General features: G+C 48.9%; 1 protein-coding gene across 1 annotated transcript; it reads left to right on the top strand.

The window, feature by feature from the left end:
* Positions 1-12,475: 12,475 nt before the first annotated feature.
* Positions 12,476-13,747, top strand: LOC125546048 (probable calcium-binding protein CML35). Its single transcript, XM_048710169.1, has one exon. It carries the CDS (start codon positions 12,761-12,763, stop codon positions 13,337-13,339), a length of 579 nt encoding a protein of 192 aa, XP_048566126.1. The 5' UTR covers positions 12,476-12,760; the 3' UTR covers positions 13,340-13,747.
* Positions 13,748-14,113: the final 366 nt, after the last annotated feature.

Raw genomic sequence — 14,113 nt, 5'->3', positions numbered from 1 at the left:
AAATTTTATAATTTGGGTTTATTCTGTTAAAACTTTCTTCTTTATGGCACTTTAAGCACCGTCTTAGTATTCCTTACTCTGCTTTCGGAACTGTAAAAGATCCAGAAATACAACTATTTTTTTTTCTTTAGGGGTATTAATATGACCGTCATACTCCCCCAGACGATCACATTCTTCATCACATTATCTAAAGTATAGGGGAGTTTCATCATTCTTAATTTATCTCATATATCTTTCTCCCCCTCGAAATGTGGCAAGAACTTTTCTACCACAATTTCGAAAAACCATTCATAACTCTTGTGAATGAGGAAACTTCGATTATCTACTTCATTTATCTGGAGTACTTTTTCCTCATTCCATTTCAGAAACTCAACAGAGTTCTTTATCATTAGTACTTTTGCAAGTCACACTTGCATATCATTCTTACCTTTAGGTTCGTCTGTAACTTTTATTCTCTTTGGATTTATTGAGTGCTTAATGACCGTTACACATAAGATGTATGATTGATACTAGGAAAGCATAATAGCTACTCCATACTTTTCTCCCAGAGTGGGACACATTAAAAGTACATGAGTCATCATGTCTTTCTCCTGTCATACAGGATAAGTCTGAGAAAATTTCTGCCTCCATACGGGTTACGCAGGGATTTTCCCAGACTTATCCTGCCATGCGGGTTTTATCATAATCATCTTTTCCCGCCATGCGGGTAATTCCTTGTAAGGGACATAAATGCCAGAATTGGCTCTTTTGACTGCATATTCAATCATCAAATTTATAAATAAATCCGAATGCTCTTTGACACACATGCTTGATCCGACGTTGGTCAAATTAAACACGCATGTTGCTTGTTTTATCTCAAATCATAGAGAGTACATGAAAGACATTCGTCAACCAAGACTCTCAATGATCTAGCTCTTTTCTTTTGAAACCATTCTTTAGAGAGAACATACTATCTCACGTTATGACCTTTCTTGGTCATCTTTCGGGTCACAAGTACCCAACCATTCGCTTTCATGAATGAAAGCATGGAAAACTTTTAGTCTGAGAAAACTTAGCCAATAATCAACAATAATGAGCATAAAAATAACCCTACGTTGGTCTGGTTAAAAAAATATGCACATTAAACTTTTGCAAAACTTCCTTTTTATACTCTAAATCATCGTTGTGGTAGAATTAGAATAAAACACATTCTTCTACATTAATTCCATATCACCATTGGGCGGAAATGAAAATAATGCATATAACTCATAAAGAATGTGATGATAGTATTTCTATTAAACAACTTTGCTCAGAAATAATCATCATTATCAACTTATTGCAGCGGAAAACTTTTAATATACATTTCTCAATCTTTATCAAATGCTCTGAAAATTGGTCACTTTGATACAAAAATTATCAGAGATTTGAACTTTTAACTACAAGACTCATTGAATTATAATATTGTCATCATCAACGTTGGTCAGAAAATAACAATAGCATAATTAAACTTTAATCAAATATCTTTCTACTGTCATAGCCGAAGTTATCTGAATCTGATTTCACCCACAAGTGAAAAAATTTCTCTCAAAAAACTGTTCATCCAATTAAATTTTTCCGTAGGTTCCAATTTAATTGGAGGATAATACTTTTTCTTTCTTTGTGAAAGAGTACTATTAATTATTTACGCAGCGGAAAAACATGAATAAAAATTCATGAACTTTTTATTCTTTACATAAACTTTTCTTTTACTAAAGAAAAATTCATGAACTTTATTACTTTCTTTATAAAATTCATGAACATTTCTTTTCTGAAAATTTTCTATTTTCATTTTCAAAGACTTTTTCTGTTTACTTTTCAGAACATTTTCTTTTACTTTTCTATTTTCTAAACAAATTTTTTTTTGAATTACTTTGAATAGAAAAACTGTACTGTAATTAACCCAAAACTGGACAAAAAACAGGAAAAGAAAAAAGAAAAAATGTCAGCTGCGCGCGCTGGGCAACCGCGGCTGCGCCTGCTCTCCTTTCGGCCCAAAAGTCCCACGCGGGCGCCAGCCACTCTGGCCTGGTCCGCAGTTCACTGGCCCAAATAAGATTTTGGCCCAAAAGCCCAGGGCAGAGCTAGGGGTTTCTTTCTGGCCATTGATCTTGATCGGACGATCCAGAGCGATTTTCGCTTGAACAAACTATGAGGAGAGGAAGCCCCGACCGCAACCCTAGCCCATTCTGTTTCCCTCGCCCCTCTCGATCTCTCTCTCGTGACGGCGGAACCACGGGGTTGCGCCCCGGCCGCCGGCGGCAGCGGAGGAAGCCATCGTGCCGCGCGTGCCTCCTTTCCCTTCCCGCTTCTCTTTCGCAGAGAGGACTAGGCGCGAGCCCCTCCTCTGATTTGTTGCTCTGTCCCGCACGCCGGGGCATCGCGCTGCTCCGGTCACCGGCAACGGCGACGAGCGCCACCGCGCCTCCCTTCCTTTCCTGTGGCAGAGAGAGGGTCGGGCTTGCGCCCTCCTCTACTGCACTTGCGCCTCGACGGCGCCTCCATCTCTGTTGGAGTAGCGGTTGGGCACGGCTGCGCCGGCCGCCGGCGTGGACAGCAAACCACCGTGGCGCGTGATCCCCTTCCGATTTCCCTTTCTTTTCTGTTATTTCTCCCTCCACCATCATATAAGGCTTCGAGCAGTGGAGATTCAGGGAAGAACGGCGCCCCTCTGGCCCCCTTGCCGGCGTGTGCGTGCACCCGTAGATGGGCGCACCGCCGTCAAGCGGTTCAGCGGCGGCTCCATGTTTCGGCGACCGTGTGGTCTCTTTGCCCCCAAAAGGGGGTGGTGTTCTTCTTTTCGATGCCTCGGCTTGCCGATGCGCATCGAGATCGAGAGGAACGGGGCGGCCAAGACGGCGGCACTCTTTGCCGCCGGGCCCAAGGCCCTGCTCCGGTGATCTTCTTTGCCCTGTCTAGGGTTCTTCGGGAGGGGGAAAGATTTTCTTTTGTGTTCTTTTCTACTGAAAATCCTAAACCAAACCTTGTCTGATACCATTGATAGAACTGTGGATTGTATAGGCTTAAGGATTAGCAGTAGCTCTACCTTCTCGAGCTCCTGGTGCCGACCATGGTGCCGGTGATGGCAGAGAGTAGTGGGGTGGATGCGGCTGAGATGTATGGGCAGTGGCGGCGGCGGAGCTTCCCATCGCTTTAGTGCCTCCCTCTGGATCGGATAGGGTTAGGAGTAGGGAACAGTGACGGTGACGAACCTCGTACCCTGTGCCCCTGGTCCCCACCTCCTCTTTATAGCACTGTGCGATAGGGGCCCACCAGCCTTGCTTGGGCTGGACGCCCCCGATCAGGGCGTGGGTCAAGGGCCCAATAAGCCGTTGGGCCCATTGGTGGAGAGATCAACCTAACACTGTGCACACAAAGAGTTGGGATTTTGAACTAGTAAAACAAAATGAGCTTCCAGTGTTGTAGTGGACGCAAACGCAGTTCCAAGAAGCCGGGAGAGCGCCGCCGCCCGTTGACGGCGACGGTGACGACTGCACCTATGTAGAGCGGCAGCGCGACCGGAGGAAGTCGGCTCAGCCGCCGTGCATCGGCCGGCAAGCAGCTAGCGCGTGCGGGTCGCCAGCGAGCTACAGCTCGCACATGTTACATGTCCATACGACGGACACGGTGCCTGAAAGCATTGCTGGTTTTGCCAAGTCGGCATCACTGACGAGCCTTTTGCGAGGAACTTTCAGCGCGATTTACACGTGGTCGCGAACCGTGGGCCAGGCCCCGTCACTAGACCCGCCGTATCGATCTAGAGACGACGTGGCCGGCCTCTCCGCCGGCCGCCGGTCCCGTGTTTGCTCGCTCGACGACCGGGTCCGCCCAAGAAGCTTACTTGAAAGCAAGTCGTCGCAGACAGTGAAGGCCTGCTTGCTTGGTTTCATGCTCGATCCAAACGACGAAACTGTCGATGAGATATGTGTTCGTTTGCCCGGCACACAGTTATCAACATTCCGTGCTGATCCGTTCCGGTGGCGGTGGCAGTGGCAGTGGCAGAACCCGTATGCCGTTCCGCAAGTTGGCTGCAGATAAGGCTTCGCAGCTAGTACGCCAGAATGATTCTTTGGATTGGAGCACGTACTGGTACGTGGTACGAGCTTCCAAAAAGTTGGACGGAGACGACGACTTCTTTGGTCTGAACAGATTACGGCAAATCCGGCGGTGATGGGCTTGTAGTTGTAGTACAGTAGTTAATAATAGTTGCGGCCGTGAAAAACAGGCTTAGAGGAAGGTAGTAGCTAGTAGGTACCATGTCAGATTACCATTCAATTTCAGGCTATCTGACTAGGCTACGCAGCAGGCCATGTTCCCTCCCTGTCTCTGTGTATGTACATGTACTACCGCTGCTGCATAATTTGCGGCCGCTCTTTATTAAGCAGTCCTTTGCTGTCTTTTGTCCATGATATTGATCGGTACATGCATCCATCCATGCCACAGTCCAGTGCCGGACCTTTCAAACCCGACTCATACATTTGGGTAGCCTGTCCGTTCACTGATCGTTGTCTTTTGGACCCAGACGGACACCTCAAACGGGCCTCAAACGTCCGGACTGACCGGCACCCCTTATATATCTAGTTCAAATATGATGCGAATATGAAGGGGCTGCATAGTGCATTGCCCGGCTATTCAAGTCAACCGGCGGCACCGAAACCCTGCCGTCCATCCATATTTTCCTTCTCCTGTCCGTCGCCGCTGCAACTTTCCACTTCACCCATCCGGCTAGTAGCCATGCCCCCCCCCCCTCCCGTCATCGGGTGAGGAGTGAGCCCTTTCTGACGGCGGAGCGTCGGCTAGAGCTCCTTGAGTAGATCTGAGCTAAGCGCGAAGCTTGGATCGTCGCAGGGCTACCTTCGAATGCAGTGGATCCGGAGGACAGCGACGACGATGAGGAGGAGGGTGGGGGATGCTGGCCACGGGGATCTGCAGGCGGAGCAGCAGGTCATCCTCGATTCCCTCTGATCGGAGTCGGTTGTGAAGGCAAGACGTCATCGCCGGCAGGAGATGGAGGCGCAAGAGGCCGCGGAGGAGGCGGAGATATTCGCTTACATGGATGAGGTCGAGCAGAAGGAGGATGAGCCGGAGCCCTCCTACCCACCCGTCCAACCGGCGCCTGGCACCGTCGTCATGAACATCTCCGACGATGAAGATTAACTAGGGTAGTATGTAGGATTTTTTTTTGCATGCATTGTATGAGTTTAGGGGATGAAATATAAGAGAGATAGATGCAAAATGGCTAATTTAAGACGTGCCCTGTGAGTGAGCACGTCCACAGACCTTTGATGGACCGGATTTACCAAGTCCGGTTGTAGATGCTTTGATAGCATCCGTGCATCCATCGGTCTACTTATGTGCATTGATGCACCGCATTCATACACGAGCAAACTGAAGTCGATCAAGGACCCACTTAATTCAGATTTCAGAGGAAACAAAAAAGAATCGGTTTCTTGTGAAACAAGTCGAGATGGATTTGGATCGCTCCTGTACTCGCTACACCTCGCTCGACACGTACAATTTTCGTAGTAACTTGTTTCAATGGCTGAGAGGGATCGATTGATTATTACTGACCAACAGGCGACGGTCAGCGCATCATCGACCGAAAACACGTCACATGCCCCCACCAATACGTGCTTGTTTCTTCTTTATCAGACGTGAGGATGAGATGCATGCATGGGATGGGAGTTTGAAGTACAGGCCCGTCACCGCCGGATTTTGCCGTAATCTGTTCAGACCATAGATTCGTAGAACTCGTCTCCGTCCAAAGTTTTTGGACGCTCGTACGTGCTTCAATCCAAATCCAAAGGGCTGAAAAGGTACGTACTCTGGCGTAGCTAGCTGCGAGGCCTTATCTCCAGCCAACTTGCGCAACGGCATACCGGTTCTGCCACTGCCAGTGCCACCGGAACGGATGGATCAGCTCGGAATGTTGATGGTAACTGTACGCGTGCCACAGCAAACAAATACTGTATGTCAACGACAGTTTTGTCGTTTGGATCGATCATGGAAACAAACGAGCAGGCCTTCACTGTCCAAGTAAGTTCTTGGGCGGACCCGGTCGTCGAGACCGGCGGCCGGCGGAGAGGCCGGCCACGTCGTCATGAGGTGAGATCGTCCGGCGAGTCTAGTGACGAGACGAGGCCTGGTCCACGGGTCGCCAGCACGTGTAAATCGCGCTGAAAGTTCCTCGCAAAAGGCGCCGTGATGCCGACTTGGCAAAACCAACGGCGATCTTGATCCTACTCATGGACTTGTAACATGTGCGTGCTGTAGCTGCCTGGCGATCCGCACGCGCGACGCGCCAGCTGCTTGCCGATCGATGCGCGGCGGCAGAGCCGACGACTTCAGCCGCTCTACATATGTGCAGTCGTCGCCGTCGGCGTCAATCGGCGGCGCTGCTCTCCCGGCTTCTTGGAACTGCGTTTGCGTCCACTACAACACTGGAAGCCGATTTTGTACCAATCTCCCGCTATAATCCCACCTCAAGCTCTTACAGTGTCACCATCGCGTGGTAGCATAGCCTTTAGCCCTTCACCATCAGTTATATAAGTCTGTTTTTTTTCCTTCTGTTTTCTGTTGTTTTTCTTCGCCTTTCTTTATTTATCACCAGTTTTTCGTATTTATCTCATTATGCTTTCTGCTTTCTTGGTTTTTTCAATGATTTTCTTTATACTTTGCTTTTCTTTGTTCTTTCTTGGGGTTTTCAGTTTTTTTATTTCTTCTCTTTTCTTTTGTTTCTTTGTCTTTTTTTTTTTTTTTTCAATACATTTCTACTTTCGGCACGACACGCACCGGCCCAAACCGCGCTGAAACTCGAAAACACGTACAGCCATACACAAGCGCTGCTACCTGTACATCCATTAGCATGAGTTAACTTACCAGCTGCCTACCAATGGCAATGGCAATGGTTAGTGTATTTGTTTGGCTCGTTCGCAGTGCCTGTTAACAATGGGTGGTTGCGGCCGTGAAAAACAGACCAAGAGCGGGGGAGGTACCATGTCACATTAGTAATCAATCAGGCTATCGGCCTAGCTAGTCCGGCGACCACACAACCTCTACGCAGCGGCAGCGAGCCATGTTCACTGTGTCTGTGCATGTATGTACTAGCGCTACCGCTGCTGCATAATTTGCGGCCGTTCTTTATGAGTCCTTTGCTGTCTGTCGTCCAGGGATCGGGTGCGTGCATCCATGGTCCAGTGCACGCACCCTTATCACGGCTATAACTGGCATCCGTGCATCCATCCATCCATCATTCAGGGCTACCACGCATTTTTCTGCATTGATGCACCGCATTCATACACGAGCAAACTCAAGTCCGGCAAGGACAGCAGCGAAGCAATCCCACTGAATTCAGATTTCAGAGGGAACAAGTCGAGATCGGTTTCTTGTGAAACAAGTCGAGATGGATTTGGATCGCTCCTGTACTCGCTACACCTCGCTCGACACGTACAATTTTCGTAGTAACTTGTTTCAGTGGCTGAGAGGGATGGATTGATTATTACTGACCAACAGCGACGGTCAGCGCATCATCGACCGAAAACACATCACGTGGATGGGCCGTGGATTACGTACGTTCCACCAATGCGTGCTTCTTTCTTCTTTTTTTTGCGGGTGAAAAAAAAAGGAAGAAAGAAGCACGCATTGCTTCTTTCTTCTTATCAGACGTGAGGATGAGATGCATGCATGGCAGTGCGAACGAGCCAAACAAATACACCACCAACCATTGCCATTGGTAGGCAGCCGGTAAGTTAACTCATGACTAGCTAAGCTAATGGATGTACACAGTGCAGCCTGTACAGGTAGCACCGCTTGTGTATGGCTGTACGTGTTCTCGAGTTTCAACGCGGTTTTGGGCCGGTGCGTGTCGTGTCGACTCGAAAGTCAAGCTGCAAAATATTTTGATACGCTTTCGTGCCGTGCTGTACGCAGTTGGGTGGGCAGTGCCGGTGGTGGTGGTACACAAGTCGATCACGAGCGGCGCCCTTACGTCGACTCGGCCGGTGGAGGCAGGCGAGATGACGGCTAGCCGGGAAGCTTCGCGGAAGCTTCGTCGCGTGAGGAGAACTCAACTGAACTGAACTGAAGAGAGCTGTACATGACACGAGAGGGCAGCATCCGAAAACGATCATGGCAGGATTCGCGCGGGTGAGATTCGAAATGGCGCTAACTTGCAAACCCAGCAAGAAGAAGAAGAAGAAGAAGAAGAAGAAGAAGAAGAAGAAGAAGAAGAAGAAGAAGAAGAGAAACACAGTTGATTTTAGGAATATTTCTACCATAATATTACGCCCAAACCACAGACGTCTGGCATTCGGACCGGAAGGCTAATCATAGACGGCTTGTGCCATGATGAGCGCTGTCGACCCAACTAGCACGTCATGCTCATCGCTCCACCTACCTGAGACAGCTACTTCCAACGCAATCACCCCACGATCTAGCCAATCAGGGACAGCGGCCCGTACCCTAATCATGATCAAGATGTTGTTTGCAAGAAAATTAGCGTCCAATCAAAGATTTGACCGTTGGTTGGGCCACTCATTCGCCTTGGCGCCACAAGTTGCAAAATTCTTTATACTCTGACCAGACACCAAGAACCAATATGTACTACATGCTCCGCCGGTCTGGGTTTCCCCGCTCATACACGTACGTACGTACGTTACGTAGGCGTACGCGTTCCCTACACGCTTGCTACGCAGAGAAACACACATAAATTATCGGGGGTGGCGTGCCGATCGACGTACAGTGGCGCCCGGCGCACTGTTGCTGCACGTTGGTGTGAGCTTCCCCAACGTGCGCTCGCCGGTGCTGTGCACATGAACAGCACGACTGAAAGTGAAACGACGTCGATCGGCGACCGGCGATTTCCTTTTTGCTCAACGTAGCAAAGCTCGTACCCGCCGTCGTTTTCGCGGCGAAGGCTGGTCGGCGGTGGCCGCGAATCCGACCATGCCTAATCACCGAGGGGTGAATGAATTTGCCCTCCCAACCAAAAAAAGAATCAACATACTATAATAAAACACCCTAATCACAGGCTTCTCGTTGGGCCAACAACCAAAGCAAGAAACACACACAGATCTTCAGACATACTAACCTACTAACCTACTACCACCCTGCAAACAAACCGGTGGGAGTATGTGTAGGGTGCAACGGATGCGGTTAAGAGTCATTTTCAGTTCAGCAATGGTTGGTGTCCTTCATTTCTGCAGCCAAAGAAGATGCATGCATCGTACTAAACGGTAACCCTGCTCGAGTAGTTGTACTGTCTAGTGTTTACACAAAAGGAAAACTATACAAGGGCAAAAACAGTGTGCCATGGGAAGAAGACATGACCAAAGTGCTTATATTTGATTTACATAAGTATTGTTTTTGTCTTGGGCTGTGGTGTTTGCTCTGTTTGTTTGACAGGGTTGAGGTCATAGACTAAGGGGAATTTTTGATCAAGCATCTCGGCGGCAGCTAAAACCGAACGAATAGCCAGCCAACCCAGGAACAGGCTAACATAAAGCGAGAGACTTTTTCGTGGCAGAAATAAACAAACATGCAACTAGCTAATAAAAATACGGAGATCAGGCAGGCCAACATGCTCCTACGAAGACCAGGCTCTGTTCATTCCAGAATAAATTCGGCAGATCCTCTGTGGCATGATATCCTTGTGGGTACCGTGTACTACACCGTCCATATCACAAAATAAATGGAGTTTTGGGTCCATCGATTCGACCAAAGTTTCAAAACTTATCTCGGTTATTTATATTGGAATTTAAATTTTATATGTCTAAATTTGCCTCAAAAATATATTAGTGCTATCTTATAAGTTTTACTTAGAGAGATATTGTAACAGAAACCAGTGGCTAAAACTGCTTCTTGAAGATTGTGTTAATGCCCAAAACGTTACGTATTTGTGATGTATAGCGAGTAGGAATGTGCTAGGCTTACAACATTGTGAAGCAAAGAGTCTCGGGCAAAGAAATTTCTTAATTCTGTGGCACCGTACATATATTCGCATGGGGCCTGCTAGGTTGCATGCATCATTTTAGGCGTCCTTGCATCTGTGGCCCGATTCAGCTATGACTAACGCGGACTGAAAACCATGTTCTGCACCTAATTTGGTTGTTCACAAAGCCCCAACATGCATTAGAAACGAGCCACTAGCACGTCGTTTGGTTGCAAGCATGTTCTATTCACATGCAACGTGTTGTTGTTTGGCTACATGCAAGACATGCGATGTGGTAACCTATTGTTTCAGTGATGAGGTTACAAGTGCGCGCGCGCACACACACACACTCATAGCGTAAATAGAGCGATTTGAACAATCATTCACACTAGATTAGGTACTACAATAACAACCATGGTCATAATAATAATAGTCTTAAGCAGACAGTCATATTAACCACACAGACAAACGCACTAGAGAAAATATATTAAATTTTCTAGGTCAAGGCGAGTGCTTTATTGTGCTTCTTGCACTTGGCCACCACCTATGCGCAGAAAAGGTCGAAGATATGCATCTTGAAAGTGTCCGCAATCACCACACTGCAGGTGAGAAGGTAACCAATCTTCAGCTGGTGAGCTACGGTGAAGCCAGACCACCCTTTATCAGGGCTAGCATACGGTTGACCTCTCGGAGCGTGCCCCTCCAGTTGCAGCCGGTGTTCCTCCTTGGAAACGACTTCTGGTGGGATGTTGGTCATGTGTTTATAGAAACCATTGGGATCGACAGTAACTCCGATGCAAGTGCTAAGATCACCTTGTTGAAGTGCGCTGAACTTGCATCCTCATGAAAATGGCCAAAATTCAACGCCCTGACCTGACACCTCTTCGATGTGCTCCCCTCTGCCACCTCCATGCCCTTTGACCAATTGCCCTTAGTAGCATTTCTAGCGCAAGCTTCCCGATAGAGCACTATAGTGATGAACTGAACATGATCAATGGATGTACATGTAGCATGGCCTCGCCATGAAGATCAACACACACACATGTAGCCAAGTTGCATGGACATGGAAAACATTGAAACTATCATACTACCATAGAAGCAAAATCTTGATCTTGCCATTAGTAAACCGTACAACAAGATCAGGAGTTTTCATGCCCAATTCAATGCCCATCAAACCCTTAACCGCAAATCTAACCCCTATATCTACACCCAAATCTAACCCCCCTAATATGACTATACTTAGACACCCAAATCGAGCCGTGTTAAACCCTTAATCAAACCTTAGTCCACACCCAATTTGAGGCGTATGAATCCCTAAACGGACCGTAAACCAAAAACTAAATCAGACCCTAAACCAAACCCTAAATCTAGCTGTATCAAACCGTAAATCAATCCCTAAATCAAATGCTTGAAGTATAAATCAATGCCTACATTGATCCCTAAATTGAGGAGACAGGGGCTTATTTGCCATGGACGAAGAGGTGATGAAGCGTTGATGAAGCCAGTGCTCGTCGTCCAGATCTTCTCGTCGCCAATGCTTGCCCCCATCGGCGAGAGAGAGTGTCGGTGGAGAGAGGTGAGTGTGAGCGGTTAAAGAGGAGTGAGGGGATTTGCGCCATTGGTTTAGGAAACAACGTACCTCCCCTTATCGTCCTCGCGCGTGTAGCCGTTGCAGACACGTGGCTCCTTGTGCTCGCCCAGGCCTGGTTCGCTTGAAACAACCTAGCCCTGGCCCGGATCGCTGAAAACTGCCGATTCGGTCGTTCCTCCAAAGATAAACTCTGGATTGCTTTGAGTTTCGTGCTATGCAGGCCCACACACATGAGCAGGTAACTAAACAGGACACAATCGCATTCTCGGGGCCTGGGCGAGGAGTATGCAGACAACCAAAACATTCCCATATAGGCTCCACAAAACCAATTGGTGCGTGTCGCATTTGGCGCCACCATGTTCCGGTGCGGAGGCAGCCCGATGTGTTGAGGTGTGTTCCGACAATTTTAAGTTGTTGGTAACGTAGACGTGTGTTTCAAAAAAAAAAAATCGATTCTGTTTTGGAACCGGTTCTCATTATAAGCAAACAAAATCAATCTGTGACAACAAGTTTTTGTCTCGCTCCGGCGAGGGAGGGGCGATGAGGGCGGTGGGCCTTCGGCTCGCTTCAGTGCTTGTATTCCTCGCTAGGTGGTATACGAATCTGAATGTAATTTTTATTATTTATAGCGTTCGCTGTATTGCCATAATTAAAAATGAATAGATTGAAAGAAATTCGAGAAAAAGAAAAATGAAAGATACCAAGCTACAGTGATCTAGCCTACTGTCAGGCCCTTTGTATATCTTGAAGAAAGACATTTCCAAATTGGACGGCTGGATAGGCACCCCAGAACAGAGAAGAGAAGGCACAAGGAACCAGCTCGAGCCAGCTGCCGCAGCAAATCCCGGAGGGGAGGCCCCTGCCTGAAACGGCCCCCTCCATCCGTCGCAAGGCAGGATAAATCCGCAGCGCAGCACACCCCAGGAAAAGAAAAGGCCGGGCGGGCGGGGCTAAAATACCCATGCAGAAGCAACCAACCAAGCGTACCGGACGCGAGCTCGACGACTGAAAAATCGGCAACCCCGGCAAGGAGGAAGCTTCCGCGAAGCTCACTCCCCTCCCCGCTCCCCCCCCCCCCCCCCCCCCTATTTATCGCCGCCTCCCTCCTCCGCCTCCACCCACCCCACACATCCCCATCAATCCATCCATCTTTCCTGCTACAATCCCATCCGCATTCATCTCCTTTGAGTAGCTTCTCTCCTCCCGATTGTTTCCTCTGCTCGAAGATGAAGCTCTCCATGCAGTCGCTGGCCCGGAAGCTCTCCATCCCGTCGCCCAAGCGGGGCAAGAAGCAGCAGCAGCAGGACGGCAGCGGCAAGCGCGGCATCTCCCGGAGCGAGGCGCCGTCGTTCGCGTCGGCGTCGTCCTCCTCCACCTCGTCGTCCTCCGAGGACGCGCTGCCGCGGGCGTCCACGCCGCGGTCGGTGCTCCCCGCGGAGATCTCGCGGCGGGAGCTGGAGGCCGTGCTCCGGCGGCTGGGCCACGAGGAGCCGTCGGACGACGAGCTGGACGCCGTGGCGGCCATCGCGGCCGCCGGGGAGGCCGGCCCCGAGGACGAGCTGATGGAGGCGTTCAACGTGTTCGACGCCGACGGCGACGGCCGCATCACCGCCGAGGAGCTCCGCGGCGTGCTGCTCGCCATCCTCGGCGGCGAGGCCGACGGGTGCAGCCTCGACGACTGCCGCCGCATGATCGGCGGCGTCGACGCCGACGGCGACGGCTTCGTCGGCTTCCAGGACTTCGCGCGCATGATGATGGTGTCCACGGCGGCGGCCACCACCTCGGCCGGCCCGAGGTTCCTGTGAACCAACCCGTCGACCCGCGACGCCAGACTCCTCTGTTCACGCTCTGTTCTGCTGGCCCCCACGCCCACGTTCCCGCGAAATCTCGATCGGCCGCGATGCATGCGCTCAGATGTGCGATGCTCGTTTCGTTTCAGCTTCTTCTTCTTTTTGGCGCGCACCGTGATGAGGAATGCCATGCGGCAGCTAGCTCAAGTATAATCAGGATCACTATGCTACGACCAGTAGTCTACTACGTGCTAGTTATTAAATATCGACCTGTAAAATTTGTCCGAGAGCTGGATCGATCGAGAGTGTGTGCGTGTGTTGTGTTGGCAATGGGAAATGCTTTGTTGCTTGGTTTTTTACAACAATTGGTCTTACTCGGGCCAGCTACTGCTAATATACTTACCTCCCGTCCTTTTTACTCCATGTCAAGTCAATCTTTGCAAAGCTTAATCAAATTTATATTAAAAATATCGATATTTACAATACCAAATATAAAACTGCATTCCATAATGAATCTAACAATATTAACTTGGCATGGATAAATTTGATCAAAGTAGAGATAATTTTGAATTCCCTCAGTCACAAAATATAAGAACGTTTCTAACACTAGCATAATGTCAAAAACATTATTATATTCTGGGACAGATGAAGTACTAATTTAGTAATCTACTCCCTCCGTTTCGAATTACTTGTCGCAGATGTGAATGTATCTAGATGCATTTTAGTCTAGATACATCCATTTCTGCGACGAGTAATTTGGAACGGAGGGAGTAGAATACAATTGTTTGG

Source organism: Triticum urartu, chromosome 3 (genome assembly GCF_003073215.2).
Source record: "Triticum urartu cultivar G1812 chromosome 3, Tu2.1, whole genome shotgun sequence".
NCBI classification, from domain to species: Eukaryota; Viridiplantae; Streptophyta; class Magnoliopsida; order Poales; family Poaceae; genus Triticum; species Triticum urartu.
Note: the sequence above shows the minus strand (reverse complement) of the source record. Positions and strands in the feature narration are given on the sequence as shown.